This window comes from Podarcis erhardii, assembly GCF_964252035.2.
Source record: "Podarcis erhardii genome assembly, chromosome: 2".
Taxonomy (NCBI): Eukaryota; Metazoa; Chordata; class Lepidosauria; order Squamata; family Lacertidae; genus Podarcis; species Podarcis erhardii.
This window is the reverse complement of record NC_138498.1, coordinates 24,431,738-24,458,424: the sequence shown is the minus strand read 5'-3', so window position 1 is coordinate 24,458,424 and position 26,687 is coordinate 24,431,738. Positions and strand designations below refer to the sequence as shown.

The following is a 26,687-nucleotide window of genomic DNA, read 5'->3' as shown; positions in this document are numbered from 1 at the left end:
GAAGGCAGCCCTGTTTAGGGAAGCTTTTAATATCCGAAGGACTACTGTATTTTAATATTGTGTTTGAAGCCACCCAGAGTGGCTGGGGAAACCCATGAAAGATGGGCGGGGTATTATTATTATTATTATTATTATTATTATTATTATTATTATTATGGATATAGAAAATGGAAGAATTGTTAGGTGTTTTGATGTATGTTTTTAATATGGTATCCAGTTGTTAAATACAAAGGAGACAGCACAGAACCCTAGGCCAAAAGGTAAAAGCATTGAACTGCCATCTCCCATTGCTATCTCCTAGAATCCTAAGAGTCTGATACAGTTATAATTTCTGGATTGCTTATGAAAGCATCATATTACTTACTTCAACCCCATTTTAACATATCAGCAGGCTTAGAATATAAGCATAGTGTGTGGTGTATATGTATCGGTCTAGGATGGCAAAGAAGACTTGTTTCCTCACCCTCAGCCCTACTGGACGTGGCATTTACGGCCTTGGCAGGGTGATGGGGAAATATGTTGCTGTTTCCCAGCCTCAGTGTGCCAGACGGGGTGATTTTACTGCTCCTCTCAGCCATGTGGAGGGCTGGGAAACATGACAAGACCCCAGAGAGCCAATTACTTAGGCTTAGCTCCTGGTGGGTGGAGATCCCGGGGCAGACCTGGGTGAAGACTTTGTCCATCCAGATCCACTCTGGGAGTATTTAAGGCGAGCTGCAGGGGATTGGAAACCCCACTGCTTACATCCGGCTTTCCCTCCTACCCTCCCTTTATTACACTCATTTATGGGCTGTCCTTTCAGAAGGCAACAACCCTGCATTGACTTTCCTTTAGGTAGTTTAGTGGTCACTGTTTTCAGGGGTAGGGAGGAATTTGCCCTACAGAGTGATTGTCTGGGTCTGCAGGCTTGGCCTACCTGATAACAATCATCCCAACTTTATAGTAGAAGAGGCACTGGGTGGGATTTCTGATGGGGATGGGTGGTGGGGAGGGAATTCAGTTTGGATGGATAGCCTCCAATATGATTTTAAGGTTCTAGATGCATAAGAATAGTTGATAGGCACTGACATACAATGTGAGCATGCAATATGTTCAGTTACAATAACAAAACATCCTAAAGAAATTCTTCTAAAATGCTCGTTCATTTCACAGCATGTAATATTACTTTGTAACCATCAAGTTATTTATCATGGCGGTGAATCCATCACCTACTGTACCTATCCTGTTGAAGAAACATCCACTAGTACATGCGAAATAGGCCTAAAGAGAAATCAAGTGCAGAAAGGTTTTTTAATTTATTTATGTTTTAGTTATAAGCATCTCACTAGCATTAACAGGCCCTGTGGAGAAATAAGGCGTGGGACCAGTTTTGAAACAGTTAACGGGATACTTATTCTTTTAAATGGCAACTATAAAACAAAGGTTTCCACATATTTTCTATTTTCTGTTCATACTTTACGTTGTGCCCCCTAGAGTGAGGGTTATGTCAGCATGTTCACTAGAACTAAAGGAATGTTTACAATATGATGGAAACTTTGACTGCTTTGGGACTAAATGGTTTCAGATGCTCAGAGTACCAAGTGGAGAACAGATGCTTTTCCCCAATGATTTAGGAGTAGAGGAAGAATATTAAAGTTGGGGGGGAATAATCAAACTCTTCAGCCCTGCATATATCATTGTTTTTAAATCACAAAGATCACTACTCTCATCATGATACAACTCTTTTAATGAGCAGAGTACTTAGCATCTATATAATGCCACGAACACAGTATTGAGCCCCTATAACATATCAGCTTCGCCATTCCATGTTAAAATGTTCAGAAACTTGGTCCCTGTGTTCAGAAACCTCAGCGTTCCTAGATCTGCAGGATAAGGACGCCAAAACAATTGTGACACCCACACTCAATAAACAACCTCGACATTCTCCAATTTAGCTATGGAGGTTCCAAAATCTCAGGGATTCACATGATACCGTCCTGGTCTGCAGTAAGACAAAGCAAGGTCTCAGGTCTTCCTGGTCTTCTGCAGTAGAGTCCTCTGAGTCAGTACCGTATCTTCAGGCTGGGCGTGGGGTGTGAAACTCTGGTTCCTGACATATATAACAGTGAGTAATTAAAGAGTGGGCATAGTATCTAGCATAGTATCTTGCATAGTATCTAGCGGGATATTAATTCAGGCTGCTCCATGTTCAACCTCTGGCTTTCAGGTCTAAACCACAATCTCAAAGGATTTGGAAGCTTCTTCCTACAGAAATGTGATGTGCTACCCAGTGGAAGCAGGAAGAAAATTGAATCTTGCCATATAAAATTTCAGAAGTGACTTCATGAATGACACATTCCCTAAGCCACAATTAAATAACATTAAAGTAGACACCACTTCTAAAAAAAATGGCTCTGTGCAAATCTTCCACAGGTTATCTCTGATATTAATTTATGCAAAAAATGGCGGGTCTGTAACTAGCAATATGGAAGTGTCCTGGAAATTACAGACTGATCAACTTAACATCTATCTATTTATAGTTGATGTCCAGGGCACATTAGATCAAAAACACCAATGCTAGTAACACAAGATAAGGCACATGGATATGCAGGCTGACATGTCAAAGGACAATTTTAAAACGATAATACTAAAGGGGGAAGCATTCAAAATTCTAGAACTAACAGACAACATAAAAACTGTCAAATTGCTGGGTCCAAATGGAATTCACTCAAGAATTCTCAAAGAACTCGAATGCTGATCTTCTGACAAGAACAAGTAACTTGTCCTTCAGAACAGTCTCCATACCTGAGGACTGGAAAGTAGTCAATGTAACATCAATTTTTTAAAAAGGGACGGGGGATGGAGTGTCCTGGAAATTACAGACTGATCAACTTAACATCTTTCCCAGGGAAACTTGGTCGAGAGGGCGATTTAAAAACAAAACAACCAAAAAACCCAAGTGTCAGAGATGAGTTGTGAGTGCTAGCGGAGATAAGAGTCCGGGAATCCAGCCATATTTACAAGTTTTATTGCTGCTTTCATGCTATTTACAATCAGCTTTGAAAGTCCGTTCCAGTCATGGCAAGTCAGTTGCCTCGACTGAAGTTGCTTTCGGTTTTGCCCAGCATAGCCACCTCCTAAGCCCAACCCCCCTCCTTCCTCTCTTACGAGAGTGGCTTAGCCCCGGAAGTGCCTCCTTCCCTCTCAGATTCATTGCCTCCTGACAGCCTTTCGTCACCTTCCTCGTCCGAGGAAGAACCACTACTAATTAATGGAGGTTTGTCTCGATACGTTCTCATTCTTTCCCCTTTCTCTGCCTCCCATTCCCTGACACCAAGCATATAGAAGAATAAGTCTTACTGAAGCAGGACCAGCAGGGTTTCCACAAGGGCAACTCCTGGACAACCCATAAAGCTGAATGTTGGAAGATTCAAGACAGATAAAATAAAGCACTTCTTCATGTAGCGCATAGTTGAACTATGGAACTTGCTCCCACAAGAGGCAGTGATGGCCACCAATCTCAATGGCTTTAAAAGAGGATTAGAGAAATTCATGGAGGAGAGGGCTATCGATGGCTGCTAGTCATGATAACTCTGGACTTCCTCAACAGTTGGAGGCAGTGATGCTTTTGAATACCTGTTGCTGGAAACCATGTTTTTTGGGGGGGAGGGGAAGAGTGCTCTTGTGTTTGAATCTTGCTTGGGGGTTTCCCACAGTCATCTGTTTGGCCACTATGAAAACAGAATGATGGACCAGATAGGTTCATTGGCCTGATCCAGCAGGCTTTTCTCATATTAGAAGTTGGGGAATGCTGAGTTCTAGAAGCAATGAGGTTGCTGGTTATCATACAATTTGATTATGTACGTGACTGAATTCTTCTATTAAGCTCAACATGATGTGTTCAGGTACTCGTCATATTGATGTACCACAAAGATATCACAATGATTTAGACATATATATCATACAAAGGGTGATAATTCCTAAATAGATGTCAAGACAACTTTAATTGAAGGGGACAAGCTTTTTGATGGGCGATGAAGACATTTCAGGAGTCTAATGCTGTAATATGACAAACATCTTGTTCATATGAAGCAAGACACGCCAGGCAAGCAATTACTGTAGAAGTTATGTAAGTTTTCCTGCCATTACCAACAACGGTGTTATCAACTTTTCCTCACAATGTCACAATCTACTAAAAAACAACACCTCAGTAAGCACACTAAGCATTCAAACCCTCAGAAGTAACCGAAGAACCACATTACTCCCAACACATATTGTTACAGAGACAAAATTGTTTTTTTATTCATGTATTCCCAAAGAACAAGACAATAAATTTTAAAAAGTATTCTTAACCGGCTATCTTATCCAAATGATCATAATTTCATACCAACTTCTGCATATTGTGGAAAAGAAGTCTCTACAGTATATGATACAGTCACTTGAGATTTTGTAAAGCTTGACCTTCCAAACACTGACATTGTGCAAAGCCTTTCATTTTAAACAAGATCTGATCAGATGTATACACCGAAGAAAGAGAAGTGGCACTACCTTCTTACATAAAACAAAATTAGAATTAATTTAAAGCAGTTGGTGGGTGAGCATTCACTCTATAACATCAGAACTTGCAACAGCTTTAGGCTTGGCTACCAAGACAGGTAAGGAAAGTAACATAAAGGTTCATCACCATAATCTCCATCACCAAACACTTGACCATAGATCACATCCACATATGCTTTTGACAATTTAATGTGTGTTTGAAAAAGCTTCAGCACTATTCTTCACCCATTTCACTCATCAAGCTATGTGAGTGTCAGTGGAAAATTATGGCCTGTGGATAACATATTTGCAGAAAACAACTACAACTAAGCAAATACAGTAACAGTGCAATTCTATGCATGTCTACTCATAACTAAGTCCCACTGATCTCAGTTAAGGCTTCCTCCCAGGAAACTATGTAGAACAGGGATGGGGCACCTGTTGCCCTTCAGATGTTGTCCAGTTCTTGTCAGCTCCAGCCAACATGGACAATGGTCAGTGATAGTTGTAGTCCACAACATGTAGAACTCCACAGGTCCCCTTTCTCTGGTGTAGAGGATTGCAATCAAGCTTGCACTAAGGGTAGAGATCACTTTGAAAAATAATATCTGATCTCACACGAGAGTAGTGTTAAGTGAAGTAACTCTGTAGTCCCCGGTCTGCCCCCGTCCGCCCCCCAATTTATGGATCACACCAACACCTTACTGTGGAATATCAGTTTATTGTGTAATTAAGCTGAACAGGATACAAGAATGAAGTGTATTCCTGTTCTGATATTTGCAGCATACACATAAGTAGGTTACTCATGGAACTGTGCCAGCCCACTAGTTGTTGATCTGCCATTCGTGTAGATCAATCAATGTACCACAAAACCTATCAGGTCCCTGTGCAAAGATCACCAATGAAAGAATGAGAAAAGTAAACGAATGACAGCACTTGCAAGTAACATATCGGAAAACAATATCCCTGTGCAAATAGCTTAGACGACTATCAGATCTTAGAATCACCAATATTACACCTAACATTTCAGAGCTGACAGCAAAGCAGGCTATATGGAACTAAATTATTTGCTAATGTAATACATATCCCACTTAAAGCGCAGCGTACATGGTGCTCCTAACAATATCCATCTAAGTACCTAATAGGCCCTGATGTACTTAAAGAACATGCTCTGGATCTTAGTTTCATTGCATGCATGCCTGTACACATTTTTAATTGGCCAGGTCATTTTGTTTATCCATTTTTTACTATGCTTACCATTTTTTACATTTCTTAACCTACCCAACCCAGCTTTTTCAACACACACTTAAAAACCCCACTTTTCAGCATCTGGTGTCTACTCTGTATATACTTAGCAATGTAATCCCAGCCCCCCCCCCCCCCATTTTCTGCATTCATTGCAAATGAGATTATATCAAGAAAGGTTTAGCCTAATAAGTGATCTGTCCCTCATAACATGCCATTATGATTCAACTAACATACAGTAATCAGAAAGAACCTTCCTTGCCCTAAGTAATTATATAGGCATTATGTGTTCAGTCATGGCGTGTAGACATTTTAAATTACATTCTAAAGAAACACTAACTTATATTAAAGCAATTTCCACTAAGGAGAACATGGCAGTGACTAGTTTGCCAACATTAAATATAAATCAGCATTGACAGGAAATGTGCAGCAATTACGAGAACTGCAAAGCAGTAAAGAGTATTTTTTAAACAAGCTTCCACTGGAAGCATAGGCACATTAATAAGAATTCAAACCCCCAAATCTGCTGGGCTGGAGCAAGTTAGGAGATGGCCTATGTCCCCTGGCAGAAGGGAGTCTTTATCTGTGGAAATACCCCTACTAGCAGAAGTCAGCTGAGAACCATGAAGGCTCTGTGGCTTCAGATGGAGTGTCGCTGTGTGGAGACTGGCTGCTTGTTGCAGGAGCCAGTGCCTCCCTTGAAACATGCCTTGATGGTACTCCAGTAAGGTGCTGGGGGAAAGGAACATAGCTCAAGTAAAAGACCATCTCCATGCAGGGGGTGCATGGCAATGAGGGTTTCACAGTCTCCCTGGACCATGCTAAGCACTCACCATGAGATATATTCCCCATTGCTTGTGGAAAGGGTGGCAGATGTGCCAGGCATTTCCAGAAGCATGAAATATGGCAGAGTCAATTATAATGTATGCAGTAAATTAAAAAATGTCAGGAACAGAACATCCTAAATTTAAAATAGCAGCGGCCACCCTATTATTTCCTAGTTGGAAACATTTAGTTACATGATACTTTAATGCAAGAGCCAGACTAGACTTTGGAATACAATGTAACTACAACTTTAATTGTCATAAAGGTGGATACAGAATAAAAAAAGTAACTTATTGCAACAAACAATCTACATACCTAAAGACTGCTTCTTTATCTGATGGGCAGACTGAAAAAAACAGTCATTATAGCATTTTTACCGTAGACATAAGCATAACACAATTCTTTTAGAGGCTCACATTATATTTATTGGTTTAGGGGATTAAAACAAACAAACAAAGCTTTGCTCTATTTAACTTAATAACTTTTCCTGTTCAAACCCGCATTTGTTTGCTTGAACAACACTCAACCGAATCAAACTCTGGTCATTCATTCATTCATTCATTTGATTTGTATGCCTTCGTCCAAAGATTACAGGGCAGCTGACAACATAATACAAAATGAGAGCACAAATATAACAAAATGAAAACCAATACCCCCCCCCAAAAAAAACATTTTAGAGACGACAGAATGTTAATCATCCAAAGGCCTGGTTATAAGAGAGAAATGGGACTACAAAATTGCTCCATCTCCTTTGCTCTACTCAAAGCCCAGTTCCATCAGGCTCCTCCCTGAATTGTCATCTAGCAACAGCCATTTAATCAGAGATCAGGGGGAGAGAAAGCGGGATCTGCAGGGGCTCTACATCAGTGTTGCTGAACGATAGTAACTTTTAGTTCATCCTGTCCTAGAGATCTTTTCATTCCAAATGATTGTTACCAGAACTCTATGCCTAAATTCTCTTCCCCGCCTTCATCCCTTTTCAGTTTGCATTGCCTTTTAGATTGTGAGGGGATGAGCGGGAGAATGCCCCATTGTGCAAGTCCCACTGTGCAAGTTAATGCCTTTGCACAGAGCTTGCACTGATGGGACTCATAAGGTAATTGCTACCCTTATGGTTTTGCTTTGGAGAAAACAAGCCATTAATAGTGTACTGTGTTTACAGTTTAGAGTAAGGTATTCTCTACAACAGGGGTGGCCAACTCTCAAGAGACTGCAATCTACTCAAAATTGTTGAGCTTTTTTTAGGGAGGAGAGATTACTATGGTTCAAAACAGCAGCACAGAGAAAGCTCCGTCTTCCCTTCCAGAGATCATACAACAATGAAGGGAAGGGCGAGGGGCGGAGCAGGAGTCAGTTTTAGTGACGCTAAGGAAAGGTAGCCAGAGATTGACCGTGATCTACCAAAACCTCAAGGGAATCTACCAGTAGATCACAATCGACTTGTTGGACATCTCTGCTCTACAACATATATACCAACCAACAGTGCAACCCTACTCAAAAGTAAGTCCAAGTGAATTCAGTGGGGTTTACTCCCAAGTAGGGATGGGGACAAAATTCAATTTGATTCACCTTTAAAGATGAACCTTCCCCAATTTCCACATTCAGAAAAAATACATAAACTGAAGCCATCCTTCAAAATTCACATTTCTACGAAACTTGTAATACTGCTCCCCAACCAAGTAATCTGTATGTAAATGTGTATACTAGGGCAAAATGGGCATAAAAATGGTCAAAATTGCTTTGCAAAAACATGTAGATTATGCAGAATTGTGTATATTCCTTTCTCCAGCAGTGCTGTTAGCAGAGGGACTCAGGAGCAGTGGCAGTTTCAGCAGCAATATACCGCTGAGTGAAACCAACATTGCACTCTGCCCTCATACGACGCAGAGGAATAAACAAGCTGTATTGGAGAGGCACTGATACAGCTTGTTCCTCCCTCTGCATCTTTAAACTGCTCGACTGAGGACAAGTTTGCAGCTGCCCTTACCTCAACCAAGCAGTTAAAGGAGCCCCCAGCCCAACGCTGGCTCCCGTGAGCCGATGGTGGGAGCTCCATGAAACTGCTCAGCTGAGGGGAACGCAGTTGGCGCTCCTCACAGCAAGCAGTTAAAGAAGCACTGATGTTCTGCCTGCTCATGGCGGGACTGTCTCAGCTGGGGAATGGGAACCTTCCCTCCACCCAGCTGTGCTGGACAAACAAGTTGTGTTGTCCTAGCCCACAGGTGCCTGGGTGAAACCACCTCAGCTCCCAAGGTGAGAGCTAGAGAAGTTTCACCAGGTGCCTCATGGGCAGAGACCAATGCAGATTGTTTTTCTCAAACTGCGATGTTTGGTTGGCGATAAACCATGATGTTGAAAAGCTAATATCGCCCAGTCCTACTGTGTGTTATGATTGTTATCTAAGAAATAACATATTTGTGTCCCTCTTAAAAAATCTGAATGAGTTTCCCATGAAGAAAAGGACAGGATATTTGTTAAACTGCCCTAAAATATTGTTCGGGGACGCGGGTGGCGCTGTGGGTAAAACCTCAGCGCCTAGGACTTGCCGATCGCATGGTCGGCGGTTCGAATCACCGCGGCGGGGTGCGCTCCCGTTGTCCGGTCCCAGCACCTGCCAACCTAGCAGTTCGAAAGCACCCCCGGGTGCAAGTAGATAAATAGGAACCGCTTACCAGCGGGAAGGTAAACGGCATTGCCAGATGCAGCTTGTCACTCTGGCCACATGACCTGAAAGTGTCTGTGGACAGCGCTGGCTCCCGGCCTATAGAGTGAGATGAGCGCACAACCCTAGAGTCTGGCAAGACTGGCCCGTACGTGCAGGGTACCTTTACCTTTTTTAAAAATATTGTTCACCTCTCTTAAGCCAGCAACTAGTAAAACTCAAACTGCATGACTTATCTGACTCTAGTTTGGATGTGAAAAGAATACACCTATGTATGGTTGTTTAATCATATTGATTTTTAATTGTGATCTTATTGCTTCTTTTATATCTTACATATCGTGTTTTATTGTATTACAATCTGAATTCTATGGAATTGCAAAGTTCACAAAGTGCAGGACTTGCAAAGCTTGCAATCAATTGGTTGGGCACTTGGGAAACACTGCACAAGGGATTTTGCAGGCGCTGAACTTTGTGAGATGTAGGGAAGGTGGTTGAGCATGACCAAAATGGTCTAGAAAACCAAATTGGGAGGCCTGTCCAACTACACTTGGCCCAGGTAGGTTCCCCACCCGTCATCTATAGTCTCTAACCACAGGGTTAAGATCAGTGTTACCATGCAGCAATTGTCTAGATTTTCAAGCAACACAGAGAGATGATAAGCTGTTTAATAGTTGCTGTTCAGCTTTTGGTATAACCGATATCCATTTCTCTGGATTAATGGGAGTGACTACATCTTCACTGCCACAGTGGCCCTAATCTAGCAAGCATTTGTAAGATAGTAACAGAAGGAACGTAATAGAGGGAAGAAAAGAATCTTGCAGCTGCTCTTTTTCTAGTCCCAGAATTCAAAAGAAATGTGGAACTGAATAGACCAGATCAGAGTCAGCTTCTGATCTAGTAAATTTCACTCCTGAAATAAAATTCACACTTATTTTTTCATTTTAAGGGGCTGCATAAATCACTGCTTTGTGCATGGAGTGGAAGCAGTATATTATCAGTCACAGGCACCATACTGCAGGCAATCAGAATCATGCTAAAAGGGACAAATTTCTATCTCAAGTGTGCTGGCTATGTTTCTGTTTTTCTGTCACAGAGCTTGAAACACTACAAGTCAGTCTCACATGAGATGATGGTGAAACAAAACAACTGCTCACACGCAGAAGCACATTGCCCAGAAGCAGTAAGACCCCTATAATATTGCCTCAAATCTCTGAAAAATTATCTGTACATAGTCTAAACATCTGCCAAGTTGAGAACTTATAAAGGCATAGTATAAGCACACACATGAAATAAACACAAAACACTACACACACACACACACACACACACACACACACACCCCTTTCAACATATAGCTGTTTTACCCCCTTTCCTTCCCATACAGAATCTATGCTTCTGGGTTCTGCATGATTATCAGGTGTGCAGAATCAGGCCATACATCTATTCCCTGAAAAGACACAATACCACCTTTATTCCTTTATATGCTGCTATTACCTAAAAAGAACCATGAGAACACCATAAGATAGTATTTTAATGTGAGTATGAGCATCATCTTTGGGATTTAAATTAATACTGCAGCCATCAACACTAAACGCTCTCAGTGTAAACGCTCTCTCATCTCAGTGTGCTGGAATATTTATTAGGGTTGAACTAAAAAGAAGAGTTTGTGGTTTTTGCCAAAGCTTTCATCTGCTGAAAAAAGCACACAGCTTTAGCAGTTGGGGGTTGGAAATGGGAAAATGCACTCACTTATTCAGAGTCAGGACATGGAGCATTGACTTAGATCTTAAATGGTTTTGTAATGCTGTTATATAGGATAAGTTACAGATAGGTAGCCGTGTTGGTCTGCTGTAGTCGAAACAAAATAAAAAAATTCCTTCCAGTAGCACATTACAAACTTAGTTGGTCTCTAAGGTGCTACTGGAGGGATTTTTTTTATATAGGATAAGGTGCACCATCATTACGTCCATGCAAACCCTGACTTTTAGGGGGAAAGTGGGGGAGCACTTGGGTGACAGTCTTGAAGCAGCAACAGAGAGGGTAAAAATATTGCTACAAGCTCAGATAGTTTTTATACTTTTGAAACTCAAAGAATATTTACAGAGCACTGCTCTGTACAGATCTATATTTCACACTGAAAAAACAAAATACAATATTTATTGGTATCACCATATTGTCTTTGCTTTGTTATATTACTGCTTATAAAAGCTATAAGCAAAAGGCGACATTAAACTCTGCATGAACAGGAACTTTTCAAATGCCATAAAAAACCCACAACTGGATATGCACAATTAACACAGGCAGCAATGTTAATCTCCAGACCTATCTGTTTTTAATCACATACTGGGTGACGCTTTTTGGTTAGACAGTAGAAAGAAAGAACAGCACTCTTCTTAAAGAGTTTGATGCCTTTTCTTGAGAAGAGCTCCTTGCCTACAATGAAGACAGCCCTTTTCTTTTTACACTGAGAAATGAGGATATAGTGAAAGTATCCAAATAGCAGAGTTAAGTGGAACTTCACCACTCCTGATTCTATTTGATGGCTAAGAGCCACCTCTCTCCATCATGTATATTTAGATACAAGCATGACTCCAGTATCAACAAAACCTACATATGTATTAGGATAATAACACTATATGAATTTATATAATGTATAGGAATGTATGGGAGTATATTACATTGCATTTGTGTGTGTGTGTGTGTGTGTGTGAGTGTGTATTTCTCTCTCTTTCTTATACACATCTTTGTTCTCCCCACCTCCTCACGTCTCCCCTTTTTTCCTTTATATCAATTTATTTCTTTTTAGCTGAGATTCTTTCAATAAAAATATCAATATTTAAAAAACAAAACATAATCTTCCTCAGGAACATTCTGGAGCCATTTTACTCACCTCAGCATGTCTTCCATTTTTCGTATTCTCCTATGAGAATCCTTTCTCTCCTTCTCAAAGTCATTTTGCAACCCATGCATCTAACATTTAAAAAAGAAAAAGAGTTACGTTCCAGCCATCACACAACCTGATAACCGTGACATATGGTCACTGCCAGTCATTCTCTGAGGTCTTCCACAACAGACTCTATGTGAGGCTGCATTTGAAGATGGTTCTGAAACTTCAGCCAATGCAGAATACAGCAGCCTGCCCATTAACCAGCACAGGCCACTATTCTCACATACCGTGGTACCTCGGGTTAAGAACTTACTTAGTTCTGGAGGTCCGTTCTTAACCTGAAACTGTTCTTAACCTGAAGCACCACTTTAGCTAATGTGGCCTCCCACTGCCGCTGCACGACTTCTGTTCTCATCCTGAAGCAAAGTTCTTAACCCAAGGTACTATTTCTGGGTTAGTGGAGTCTGTAACCTGAAGCATCTGTAACCTGAAGCATCTGTAACCCGAGGTACCACTGTATCACCTGTTTTGAAATACAGTCGTACCTAAGTTCCCAAACGCCTTGCGAGTCAAATGTTTTGGCTCCCGAACGCCACAAACCCAGAAGTGAGTATTCCAGTTTGCAAACATTCTTTGGAACCCAAACATCTGACACAGCTTCCGTGGCTTCCAATTGGCTGCAGGAGCTTACTGCAGCCAATTGGAAGCCGCATCTTGGTTTCCAACATTTTGGAAGTCAAACGGACTTCTGGAATGGATTCCGTTCGACTTCCGATGTACCACTGTATCTGCAATTGTCCCAGTTTGTTTTCCAGTCCAATATTAAGGGCTTATTTAAGGCAGAGCTTTCCAAACTGTGTGTTACAACATATCTGGCATGCCCTGCGGAGGACCTTAAGGTCTACAAATGACAACACTTTGGAGGTCCCAAGTCGCAAGGTGGTTAGATTGGTCTCAACTAGGGCCAGAGCCTTTTCAATACTGGCCCCGACTTGGTGGAACGCTCTGTCACAAGAGACTAGGGGCCTGCGGGACTTGACCTCTTTCTGCAGGGGCTGCAAGACAGAGCTGTTCCGCCTGGCCTTACGGTTTTGATCTATGGGCTACTTCTAAAATGAGGCTGCATTTTAAATTGAATTTTAACCTGTATTTTAAATTGTCCTCTCCCCCCCCATTATGTTTTTATTGTAATTTTACTGGTGTTAACTGCCTGAGCCCGGCTCTGGCCGGGGTATAAATAAAATAATTTTTATTATTATTATTATTATTATTATTATTATTATTATTATTATGTCAGCTGCAATGTGTGTGTTGCATGAACACTCCCTGCATTCCTCCCAGGGCTGGAAAGGGCCAGTCTGTTTTCTGTAAAAGCCTATTCCTGCCTTTGTCCACTAGAGTTGCAAGTAACCCCAACCAGTGATGCAAGTGACCTTGGGACAAAGCTAAGTGAGCACGAGCCAGATAGTCATGTGATATACAGTAGTGTTAAGAAATAAAACAGCATAACTGAGAGTTTTAAATGTTTCTTTAAAATTTTACTTCTTGTTAGTGGAACTTGCCAGGGAGAGCTTTGTCCCTTTTGCCACCTTGTACTGCAAAGCAGATGGAAAGCTGCCATCTCACCATTCTTGACCAATGTGATCACAGATTTTACATACTCTAAATATTTCTCACTATGTCGTCCTCAATTAAATAAGTCAAAAGTTATGGAAAGTCATGAAGACCAGCTAATACACCTATGATTGTAATGTTTGGTTGCTAGCAATTCTGCTCTGTAGTGGGTCTTTTACTTTGAGGTCCGCTTTTCTTTATTGGTCCAACAGTCAAAACTTTAAACTTGCTAGACATATGTTCCCAGTGCTTTTGCCCAAGGCAGAATAGGTGTTAAAGTTCTTTCTTCCTTTGATATGGTTCTGATACCTATGTGGAACTGTCAACCTCATGTCTGCTGCAGAGATAGTGCTCCTCATTTGTCTAGTGGAGTTTTCAAGCTTAATATGCTGCAATAAATAAAATAACAACACTAGAATACGTCTGTTGAATTAGCCCCTACTAATGTAGTTGCATTTAATGGCTGTTTTTATGCCTTGTAGGTAAACCACAGATGGCTAATAATTTCAGCCCTGGGGTCATATATTATCCTCCGGAGAACCCTTCAAAGGACGTCTGCCAGTGGACAAAAAAAATGCACGTGGCAAAAACAGAAGCCACCCCACCCACCCACCCCAGAAAATGAACACAAAATGCTGAAGATGGTGGTGTCAAACCTACGGGCTCAAAAGGCAATCTCAGTGCAATTTTTTAATCACTGAATGCAACTTTCCCACATCCCCCCCACCCACCCAGAGCACAAACCTATGCTCTACCATGTGACAACACAGCCTCAATGTGATTGGATTCTCAGGGGTTTTCAGGGGCCACATAAATCACTTGGGGATGCCACATGGGGCCATGAGATAGCTACCCCTGATGTAAAGCAAGTAACCTCTTGGTTTGGGGCAACTGGCTAAAACATTTTAAAATGTTTTAAGTAAAGGTAAAGGGACCCCTGACCATTAGGTCCAGTCGTGGCCTACTCTGGGGTTGCGGCGCTCATCTCGCTTTATTGCCCGAGGGAGCCGGTGTACAGCTTCCGGGTCATGTGGCCAGCATGACTAAGCTGCTTCTGGCGAACCAGAGCAGCGCACGGAAATGCCGTTTACCTTCCCGTCGGAGTAGTACCTATTTATCTACTTGCACTCTGACGTGCTTTCAAACTGCTAGGTTGGCAGGAGCAGGGACCGAGCAATGGGAGCTCACCCCATTGCGGGGATTCAAACCGCCAGCCTTCTGATGGGCAAGTCCTAGGCTCTGTGGTTTAACCCTCTGCGCCACCCATGTAAAATGTTTTAAATGGTTCTAATTTTGGTTCCTCTGTTTTGTTTTTGTCGGGCGGGTGTTGGCTAAATGTTTAGTTGGGGTTGGCGGTTATTTTAATCTGGGTATAACTGTAAACTGTTACTATTGTTATTGTTGCTGCTGTTATTATTGATTTCTATTGCTTTATTGGTTTGTATGTTGTTGGATAGGATATTTTGTTTTTTAACGTTTGATGTTTTGTTACGTTTTTATATATGTTGTAAACCACCCAGGGTAGCTGGGAAAACCCAGCCCAATGGGCGGGATAGACATTTATTATTCTTAATAATAATAATTAAAGCATATATCAATACAACCACACTTTCCCTTTTCCAATACATTTTTAACTGCCAGATCTGATGACCATCAGTTCTATGGGAGCTGCTCCTTGCCTTGGCTTCAATAATATATGCGGTATGTGGTAAGAGGTGGTATGTGGGCTACTGACACACATGTGCTTTTAGCATATCACAGACAACCTATGTAGAACTATCAACAGCTCAAACACCAGGTCTCTACACTATACAGTGGTACCTCGGGTTACATACGCTTCAGGTTACAGATGCTTCAGGTTACAGACTCCGCTAACCCAGAAATAGTGCTTCAGGTTAAGAACTTTGCTTCAGGATAAGAACAGAAATTGTGCTCCGGCGGCGCAGCGGCAGCAGGAGGCCCCATTAGCTAAAGTGGTGCTTCAGGTTAAGAACAGTTTCAGGTTAAGTACAGACCTCCGGAACGAATTAAATACTTAACCCGAGGTACCACTGTAGTATATGCAATGGGCAGCTGCATTAATGGGCATCTCTTCTAAATCAAGACATCAACTGAGTGATGGCCAACAGGCACCCAACAACATATATCTGAAACAATCACACTATCATGCGCATTCCGGAAAAGCAAAGTTGGCCAGCCTTGATTTACGTTTTCCTACACTGCTGCAAGGGAATGTACACACAGCAATGATCAAACATAACTCTTTTGTACTCTCGGGAACCTGTTAAGAGTTCCAACAAGTGTTGGATATCAAGAGAGATATTTGCAGGATTCTTTATATATGATTGTGTTCCCCATTGTTTCCTACAAAAGTACAGACTCTGATAGAAAAAAAATACAGCTCAAGTGAAATATTTCTGTATTTTGCTAAGAATTCTGGGTGATTGGGGTTGATGGACTGCCATGAAAATTTCAAGGACAGGCTTGTCAGCAAAGAGGTGGTTGTGAAGACTGAAAGTGGAAGAAAACAGTTTAATATTACTTTTCTCAATCTGGCACAAGGAGCTGCTGTATTGGGGTGGAATGAGCCTGTGTCCTCCAGTCTCTGCCTCACTGATTAATTTGGAGAACAGGCAATATTAATCTGTGATTTGTTTTTTAGTTAGTAGATCTTCCAATTCAACCTTTTAAATCTGGATGTCATTATAACTAAAAATAATTACTGAAAGATCTTAAGCATTTTCAGACAGGGCACTATTCAAATCTTTAACCTAAGAGGGTTTCCCCCACTTTATGGACTAAAATATGCTAGTGACTATAACTTAACCAAGGCAGTATAGCTCTCTGACAAACATCAACAGGTTTATCATTGAAAAAAGCTCCTTGGCAGATAAGCTTTTACATTTCACCAGTTCTGTGTTCCTTTTCTGGCCAACGTTTGCATTTTACAGTTTATAAATAAATCTTTTAATGGTTACAGTGGATATTCCATATAATAAAACTGATACTTCAATTCATTACCTTCTTTTCAAGATCTTTCTCTAAATGAAGTTTCTCCTGCATATATGTCTGTTCTTGATCCTGAAAAACAGAGGTCAAGGAACTGATGATTACATGATAACTAAAACTTTTGGAACTATCTGATAACCATATTCAATGCACATGTAACAGCAAGTTTGATCAGACGGCGGGGAGTTGACTTAGCTAATCAATTTTAAAACAGGTGAAAAACTGGTCTATAGAAAAGGTGTGGGAATCTGAGCTCAAGATGCCACCAGTTCCAGTCTTCCATTAAGGTAAAGGGACCCCTGACCATTAGGTCCAGTCGTGACCGACTCTGGGGTTGCGGCACTCATCTCGCTTTATTGGCCGAGGGAGCCGGCGTACAGCTTCCAGGTCATGTGGCCAGCATGACTAAGCCGCTTCCGGCGAACCAGAGCAGCACACAGAAACGCCGTTTAACTTCCCGCCAGAGCGATACCTATTTATCTACATGCACTTTTTGATGTGCTTTCGAACTGCTAGGTTGGCAGGAGCAGGGACCGAGCCACAGGAGCTCACCCCATTGCGGGGATTCGAACCGCTAACCTTCTGATCGGCGAGTCCTAGGCTCTGTGGTTTAACCCACAGTGCCACCCGCATCCCATTAGAGGTGTGCAAACATGCAGAACCAGTTTTCATATGCCCCCCACCCCAAAGTGGGGAGAGAGGTTTGAATACATGAGCAAAATACCACAAACAGTCAGCTGCATAATGTGGCCTCCTCTCCCTAAAGGGTTACACAACCCGTAGTAAAGGCAGCTAATGGATAAAGAAGGAAAGGATGTTGGGCTGTGGAAAGCTGAAAAGGAGATGCAGTGAATTTACTGGTTAGGAATGAGAAAGAATAAGAGCCAGGCATAATTTGGACAGCAAGGAAAAGGCAGCAAATATTTGAAATGTAGGAGTCATGCGACATGTTTATGCTAATGTACTAATTTATACAAATGTAGCTATCACTATGTAAGACAGACACAGGGATTACTTTCAACTTCACTGTATGCATTTCTTTAATCCACTGATATATACGCTTTTCATATCAGTTCAATAAGCAAGGAAATAAGACAAATAGCCCCCAAGTTTCTTTAAAGGGTTTAGCCAGAAATAAGAACATATTCCATTATTACGGATGTTGAGTGATTGGCTCACATTTCCAAGAACTCCAGAAACTCTCTCACTTGAGCATTCTATTCATACAAATCACAGAAAGTAGTAAAAAGAAAAAAGAAAAAAAAGGCTCATCATTTTTCCTGAGTGAAAAATGCAGGGCTCACCCTCAGCTGTTGCTGCCTTTGATGTTCTGATTCCAGTAACTGTTGTTTTAATTGCGACACACACTGTTCTAATTCTTCAATCACATCAGATGCCTGTAGGGATTTAATAGACAAGGGAATGTTGGTCTTGTATTAGCTCCGGCAGAAGTAAACTTTTTTCAAAGTTCAACTTAAAAGACAGGGGGAGGAGAAGATGATCTACTTGGAAAAGATACAGAAAACTTTTAAACTCAGTCTCTCCATATTTCATTTGTCCTTAAAATGCAAATACTACTATAGTTACTGATAGATTAAACAGTGTTGTTAGAATAGTCATTGGCACCTGATTAAAAATTGTGCACACACTTCAGAGAAACAAACTAATGTTGAAACATTAGATTTCAACCCTGTCAACATACATGCATATAAGTATATTAAGGGAGCTGAGAAGAATCGGTTGATTAAATTAAACCCAGTCATACCTATACATGTGTATGCAAGCATAAAACCTCAAAAATTAACACTGAAAACTTGCTTTAATATATTGTTTATATATAAGCCTATCTGTATATAAGCCTATCCTACTCTTGAGTGTGAACTTACTTTCACTGCAGAAAGAGCATGTTCCTGTTTCAACAAATCTATGTCATCATCATATTTGCTTTGTAGAGTCTGAATGTTCTGCTCAAAGTCTTGTACAATACGCCCCTTTTCTTTCTGAAGTGAGTTGCATCTAGAAATATTGCAAGGAAATCTAAGCAAAGGTATCTGAAATAACACAACATTCTCTTCTCTTACACATCTTACAGCATGAACAGAACAATATTAATCTTCATTTTCTTATGAAGCATGAAAATACAATCACTTCAAACAATGAACTGCTTTTACAAAAATACAACCAACGAGAAAACAAGCGGTTTCATATACCAATTCCTCTAGCTATATATAGAGCTCCATTTTCAACCAGGGACTCCACACCCACCATTGGGAAATCCTGTGAGAAGCAACCAATAACAGATAAAGATCAAGTACATTATCTGAGGTAATGGCAGATGAAGGTTTGCTTATACATTCACTTTGCTCATAAAGTTACTATCCGGATCAAGGAGAACAAGAGGTTCAAGAATGCTTACGCTACACTATTTTGCTGACTTTCCTTGGTTCTTTATAGGTTCATTGTATTTCTCCATAGAACTGTGAATTCCTCAACCACTGATGTGCCTTGGTGCCACAAGATTGTTTGTTGTCTTTGCTACAACATATCAACATTACTACCCCCTTAGAAGTTGTACCTCTGCTATTGATTATTATCACCGTTGATTTATCCCATTAACCGCCATGGAAACACATCAGAAGGTGAGGAAATTATTCCACAGTGTGTGATGCAAGTAAATAGGCAAGTAAAACATACCCAGATATTTATGAAACTCAAAATGCAACTTTTCGTTTTCATATACCAGTCAGTTATTACTAAATACTAATGTTTTATTACAGGTGGCACTGAATAACTTTACACCTATTATCCAAAGTGGTAACGTTCATTAAGTACCTTGCCTTGACTTCTTCGAGTTCTGTGCACACAGCCTGGTAGGCTTGCTCAAGACTGGTCTTTTCTTGAGATAACTTCTGATGCTGCAAATTACTGGATTCCGCTTCCACAGTCAACTGGTGGACACGGGCCTCCAGCTCTTTGACCACCTGGTTCTAAATAAAGTGGTTAAAACTCTATTAGGAATTGAGTTGATGTGCAGATTCTCTATGGAAAATACAAAGGTTGGAAAAGCAAGCCCATCAAATCACATACAACAAAACAAATTAAATGTGCATCAACTTCAAACAGAATGAACAGCCTTTCATTCAAAATTTCAAAAACAATTTCAAATTTTCATTTCCAGATGGGAGAGTCATTATAGAGAGTTGCTCCAGAATAATATACCACTCTATACTTAATCTTGGACTGGACTTAACTGTCCAAGGTTCCTTTTCCTTTACCTTTATACCTAATCTTATCATAAAGCTATAAAAATTGAGACTGTAAAGAATTGGTAGATTTATTAACACAGAGAACTGAATTATACTGACATCATATTGTTGGCATTTCTTTCTCTCGAGAGACAATGGAGTGCACCTCTGGAGGTGAAGTCAAACCGCCGCATTAGCAACACTGAAGTGACACCCCCCCCCCCGGGGCACAAGCCTGGGAAGTGGACAGATGACAAGACCCCACTCTCGGCTTCACCGATGTGCTCCAAAGGAAAGCAGAGCAGTACGTTTGGCACTAGCTCGGCTGCAGTAGTTGCTGGAAGGAGGCATTCAAAGCACCATCCAAGGGACTCCACTCACGCACCTAGTTTTTGGAGGAGGAAAACAAGAGAAAAAATATTCTGAATCCCAGAAGCCAGAATAGCAAGAGGGATTGCTACGCAGCAATCCCTCTTGCTGTTCTGGCTTCAGCGAAAGCAACGCAAAGCCTCTTCAGCGCATCGGGAGGAACGCTCATGCTGCCCTGAAAAGGCTTCGCGCAGCTGTCCCTGATGCCAGAACAGGAAGAGGGATCGTTGCGCAGCAATCCCTCTTGCTGTTCTGGCTTCAGCGATAGCTGCGCAGCCTGCATTTGCTCCATAAGACGCACACACATTTCCCCTTACATTTTAGGAGGGAAAAAGTGTGTCTTATAGAGCGAAAAACACAGTATTCCTTAACCTTTTTTTCTCCCAAAGATATCCCACAAGCAGAAGCTTAGGATCAGCATTTTCCTTTGTCCCTTATCTGAAAGTAGGTTTGTTATGCCCCTGCACTTTTGTTTTGCCACTGCAGTATTCTATATATCATGCCATGATACAAATACGTGCTATTTCTTCCTTTTAGATAGCACTACTGTGCGGGGACTAGATGTCAGGGGGCCTTTTGCATAGTGCTGATGATGGGTCCCCAACACAGACAACCTGAACCCTTCAACGCTGCTGCATTATTATTATTTTTTAAAAAAACTTCTGGCAGCAACATCACTCATGGTCCTCCCTCCTGGGCCTCCGGGCAGCATTTTAGCAGCAGGTGTATGGTAGTACCATTTTTTTAATCTTGGCCCCCTAGGTGAAAAGGCTGTTCGCTATCTGAATTTATCCAAAATGCAAAGACACATGATTCATTTACAAAGTGAATGTACACAAGCCATTAATTAATTAATTAATTAATGGTAGGTTAGGCTGAGAGGCAGTGACTGGCCCAGTGAGTTTCACGGCCGAGTGGGGATTTGAAACCTGGTCCCGCCCCGCCCCCCCCCCCCGCACCGATCCTACTCTGACGCTCGAACTACTACATGACACAGGCTCTCTTATCATTTCTACCACTTCTTATTCCAAAAGCAATTTCTACGCCATCTGTTTCATAGATCTATGGGTCCAGGCATTACAATTTGAGCAACTTAGAACAGCAAGTGGCCATTGCAAAATGAGCTGAACTTGCCTCCTGTCCAAAAGATGCACTGCTGCCATCCCACTGCAATTTATTTATCTATTTATTAATCATCTGGGTGTTGCTCTTCGGGGCACTGCGCACCCAGAACTATTCACAACATCATAAAACAATACATAAATAAAATAGAATGTAACGACAGCACTGGTGTTCGCAATCCTTTAAAAGTCTGAGCAGTTTACAAGCATCAGTACAAATTAGCACCTAAGAAGCAGAACCATCTGTAGTAAAATAACCAGTTCTAAGAGTATAGCCTTTAAGAGGTTTGACAGTGGTAGGTTTTTTAAGACGCACATAAACACCGGCAGTGGAGAGGCCATACACACCCTTGTGGAGTTCCCCAATCTGGAGGGTACCACAGAGAAGGTCCCATCTCTCATGCCCAGCAGCCAAACTGACCTGATAGGCAAATATACAAGCAAAACCTCTGAGCTTGCTCAGAAATGTACAGGCAACCAGTGCCACTGGTATAGATTTGGTGTCCTATGCTCCAATCACCATACACTCACTATCAACTAGCATTCTGCACCAGCTCAAAGTTTCTGGACAGTCTTCAAAGGCAGCCCAATGTAGAGTACATTACAGTAGTCTTTCCTGAATGCGACCAGCCAATGGATTGCTGGGGCAGGGTTTGATCTCTCTAGATAAATTTGTAACTGGCATACCAGTCTCAACTGGTAAAGGTCAGATGCCTCCCATGACAACCAGGCAAGTGGTTAATATCAAAGCTGGGTCAGGATTCAGGAATTTAAACAGGACACACAAATCACAATTTTTATGTTAACAAAGGCTTGTGCGGCAGAAGGTGGAAAGAATGAATATTTCCAGCCACTGCTAAAGTGAAAGTTAGCATCCATCAACTCGGTGCTTTTTTATAGTATGTAGCTGAAATTATTGTTGACACAATTCTGTAAACTGGAGATTTTTATGGCTCGTACTTGGGTAAAGCACTTGCATTATATCTTCTGAAACACGAACATCACATACGCAGTGCATTCTTAAAATATATTCTTTCAAATTGTTCTTAACACATCTTTAAGGACTATATTTGTTTGGACAAAAAGTCAAGCACATTTTTCTTTTCAATTATAGGATTTGCTGTGTAGCCAGTGGAGATTACTATCCTGCTTTTGATAAACAGCAGCTTTCAGACATCCTGTATTCAGTAGATTTGGCCATATGATAAGATCAAGAGGATATCCCACTTTGACAATTGGACAGTATTTGGCAAGGGGGGGAAATAACTTGAATCACTCGAAAGAGAATAAACTTTTCTTGTTTAAGAAACCGTTAGCAGTTCATAATGGCACACGAGAGAAAACTGAAAGGGCCCAAATAATTATTTTAAAAGCATTGATAATGAAAACAATAAACCCACTGGCTAGAAATTAAAACACATCTCCTAGATGATTTCAAGTAAAATTACTTTTAAAAAAAATGTTCTACCAGAAAAGGATTCAAGGCAATGTACTGCAAATGAAAAAATAGCTCATATATAAAAACAATAAAAACCAAAGGCAACAGAGTGTAAGCTATTTTAATAGGACAAGAAAATTAAAATATTTACTCCCTGTCTGAACTCTGATACTGAGGCAGGGTGAGATGCTTTCCAAGAAAGCAGATTCCAAAGTTCTGGTGCTACTACAGAGAACACCCTGTCCCAGGCTCCACAAAAATTTCACAAAGACGTAGAGGGAAAACCTGGACTAAGAGCTCTACAACCAATCACAAAGAATGGAGACGTTCATATGGAAGGAAATATGTGCCTGTTAGAAATTCAAATGGAAAGATATTTTAACCTAGATGACAGAGATAAAATGAATTGTAATCTTAATGGGAAAAGATGAAACTTCATTACATAATCTCTGCATATAGGTCATTAGCAATGGTGTGGCCAACTTAATAAAGTGTCCACATCAGATCTACCCTTGTAAGGCAGGCCTCCTGAAGACACTCTCAGAAGAGGTTAAAATGTTCATCTTACAGTGTTTTGGTAAAGGTATGTCCTGAACACTGTGGCTGCCTGAACATCTCACATAAATAAGTCCTTTCTCACAAAGCTGCTGAGGTGGCAGCTCCCCAACCAAGCATGCCACAAAACCCTCAGGGACTTGAAAGTCAATGCAACTGTGTAGAGCAATACACCAACCATGGAAGAGAAAAGGTTGTGAAGACTCTTCTGACCATTATGGGAGTGGGACACTGAGGAGCACTGAAACTCTCCATGTACACTGACAATCCCCAGAGAGAAAATGACTGTGTGCCCTACCTTCCTGTGTCATACATTTGGTACTGGCTGTGTCCTCTGTAGTGAATCGAACCACATGGTTGTTTAGGCAACCATGATTCTAATGACAAAATCTGTGGAATCTGCCATTTGGAAAGTCTATTGAAGAAGTCTGTATTCCACTTTTCTCCCTACTGGTGCTCCCTAGATCCTCTCCCATCAGTTCCAGCTAGCATGGCCAATTTATGCAGCCTGGGGCTCATGGGTGTTGTAGTTGAAAACATCTGGAGAGCACCAGGTTGGACATGCAAGACTTGTCACTCCACAAGTTCATGTGTCCACCAGTGCTTGTGAAGTGGAAGCCTATGCCATGAAGAATGACTGCCAGAACATGACTATACGTGGAAAAACTGAGACCTAAGGGAAACTCTCTCGCTCTCTCTTTCCCATCTCCAAGTGAAGTGTATGCCAGGATAGTGTGACCAAAGGGGGAGTCTCTCTACTCTGTTCTTTAGGCTAGAGTTCTTAACTTAGCTCCTTCTTTCAAAATACTAAACTGCCATAAGTAAGGAACAATGCCAGAGTCTATCTGCCCATGACAAAGGTGGGAAGAGCATGAGCCTCTTCCAAAAGTAAGTTTAGGAGATGGCCCTTCCTGCCCTCCAAAAACATAATTTCCCTATGCTAGGTGTCCTACTCCAGGAGAAAATATTGTCCCTGTAAATTTGACATCTAAAATAATAGACTGGAAAGCCTCCTCGCAATGAAGAACCAGCCATCCAAATGTACGCTTCTATAATTCCTAGTAATTCTTTACTGATGTTTATGCATACAGGCAGACTGTTACCTGAAATAAGGGGAAGTAAGAGACAGCAAGGGGCAATACAAAATAAAAACTAGACAAAGCAGTAGAGATTATGTGGAAGCAACATTAGAATGAAGCATTTTTAAAATACTGTACAAAAAAAGTGAAGAGGTATTCAGTGGTGATGGCTGAATAAAATCATAAACCATAAAAAAAAAGTTCATAATTCCATAATATACCAGGTTACACAAGAGGAATTTGCGATTGAATGAAATATCTAATACTTATTTAAAGCTGAATCTGATCAAGCAGAATCGTATTAAGTGTTTTAGATCTTATCTGCTATCTAGCAAGTTACAGGAAATAAGAAGATATTTAATTCCTATTGTATACAGGGGATAGGAAGATATTTGATTCCTGTTATGATGAAATGTAAACACATGTAATTGGAAGAGAAAACAATGTGGCTATTAGGCAGTGAATCACTTTCAGATTTCTTGAGACTCTTTGCCTCAAAGCAAAGAAAAACAATGCGAGAGGAAATAAAGATGATTGCCTAACAACCTGGTTGTTTAGACACATGCTAATGCTGAAATCTTTCAACTTTTACACATAAGCGTGATTGAAACAGAATGAAATTTAGTGTACAAAGCAATATACACAAAGCAAATCATCAATAAAAACTCCATATGACTACTGAAAGGTCTGGGTGCCTGAATGTGTGAAAATATGTGGTTCATAATGTTACCAGGGTAACTGCTCAGGAGAAGATATATGAGATACAAGATGGCTGCAGGAGGAAGGAGGAGTCAGTGAAAGTTGTCTCCCCCGCTTCCTCCCGTTTCCCACTTCCATCTTGTTTGTGGAACTGGGAATACTCCCACCAGTAGAAGCCTAGTTACATAGCTTCTAATCCTTTATTTCCCCTTCATTAATCAGCCAGAAAATTAAACATCATACTGAACCACGCCTTCCCCACACGTTGTGGTTGTATCTGAAAACAACAATGTAAATGTTTAATATTTGAATTTATATAAAACATATGAATATTTTGGGTGGGATGCAGTGCGGTGCAGAGGGATAGTCTTCAACATTTTGAAAGGGGGGGGAGGCATTGTCAAAAACAAGCACTGTGGATTTCAGGTGAATTAAAAAATAACAACACCCCATGTGGTACATGACAGACAACATAGGCAACAGCTGTGTTGATAAATTGATGTACTGTTGTATTATTATGCATTATTATTATGATTAGACTGCATAGCTGGCAAGCAGAAACTAAAAGTTGGCTACCAAGCCCAGCCATAATTTGGAGACCCCAGTACAGTGGTACCTCGGGTTACAGACACTTCAGAATACATATGCTTCAGGTTACAGACTCTTATTAACCCAGAAATATTACCTTAGGTTAAGAACTTTGCTTCAGGATGAGAGCAGAAATCGTGCTCCGGCGGCGCAGCAGCAGCAGCAGCAGCAGCAGCAGCAGCAGGAGGCTCCATTAGCTAAAGTGGTGCTTCAGGTTAAGAACAGTTTCAGGTTAAGAACGGACCTCCAGAACGAATTAAGTATTTAACCCGAGGTACCAGTGTATACAGATCAGATTCAAGCTCCTATTGAAGCAGAATTTTCTTTAACAGAATTTTTTTAACAAGTTATCAGCCCTGCTGATAACTAAACTTCATTGTTCACATAACCCTTCTCTCTGGTTAAAGGCACAAGAAGATAAAATATGAACTGGTGGTTTTAAGAAACAAAATAAATGTTTATTTATCAAGTGATTAATCGCAGAAGATAAATTAAGCTGGTATGTAAAACATAATTCTTATTGCTGTAGACTTCTTATACAAAACTATTGCGTGCTATTTGAGAATGCTAATAAGCTACTTGTTTGAAGGCTTTTAAAAGACCTCCAGATATATATTTATTTGCCCACTTACAGTTATAAAAAGCCCACACTCTTGCCCAGTAGAAAGCAATATCCTGTGAGATTTTGACCAGCTTCGGCCCATCTGAAGCTGATACAGGCTCGTCTTATCTTGAGCCCAAGCAGAGTAGTCCACACAGAAGAAGGATAAGCAGTATGTGCCACATTCTTAACTTTATTTACACTCTATGCTGAGAGAATACAAACATGCATCTTG

The 26,687-nt window shown here is 40.9% G+C and overlaps 1 protein-coding gene across 4 annotated transcripts in view; it reads right to left on the bottom strand.

Annotated features, from left to right (window-relative positions):
* Positions 1-26,687, bottom strand: part of CEP112 (centrosomal protein 112) — a 224,113-nt gene that overhangs the window by 145,633 nt on the left and 51,793 nt on the right. For all 4 annotated transcript variants that reach the window (XR_014153298.1, XM_081849579.1, XM_081849578.1 and 1 more), the window contains 5 exons: positions 19,590-19,744; positions 18,644-18,773; positions 18,062-18,154; positions 16,770-16,829; positions 12,138-12,217 (listed from right to left, as the gene is read on the bottom strand). Coding sequence is in view for 3 of the 4 variants with exons in the window: in XM_081849579.1 (XP_081705705.1) it covers positions 12,138-12,217; positions 16,770-16,829; positions 18,062-18,154; positions 18,644-18,773; positions 19,590-19,744 (518 nt within the window). In the remaining variant the exon portion in view is untranslated. The remainder of the gene's footprint in view (positions 1-12,137; positions 12,218-16,769; positions 16,830-18,061; positions 18,155-18,643; positions 18,774-19,589; positions 19,745-26,687) is intronic.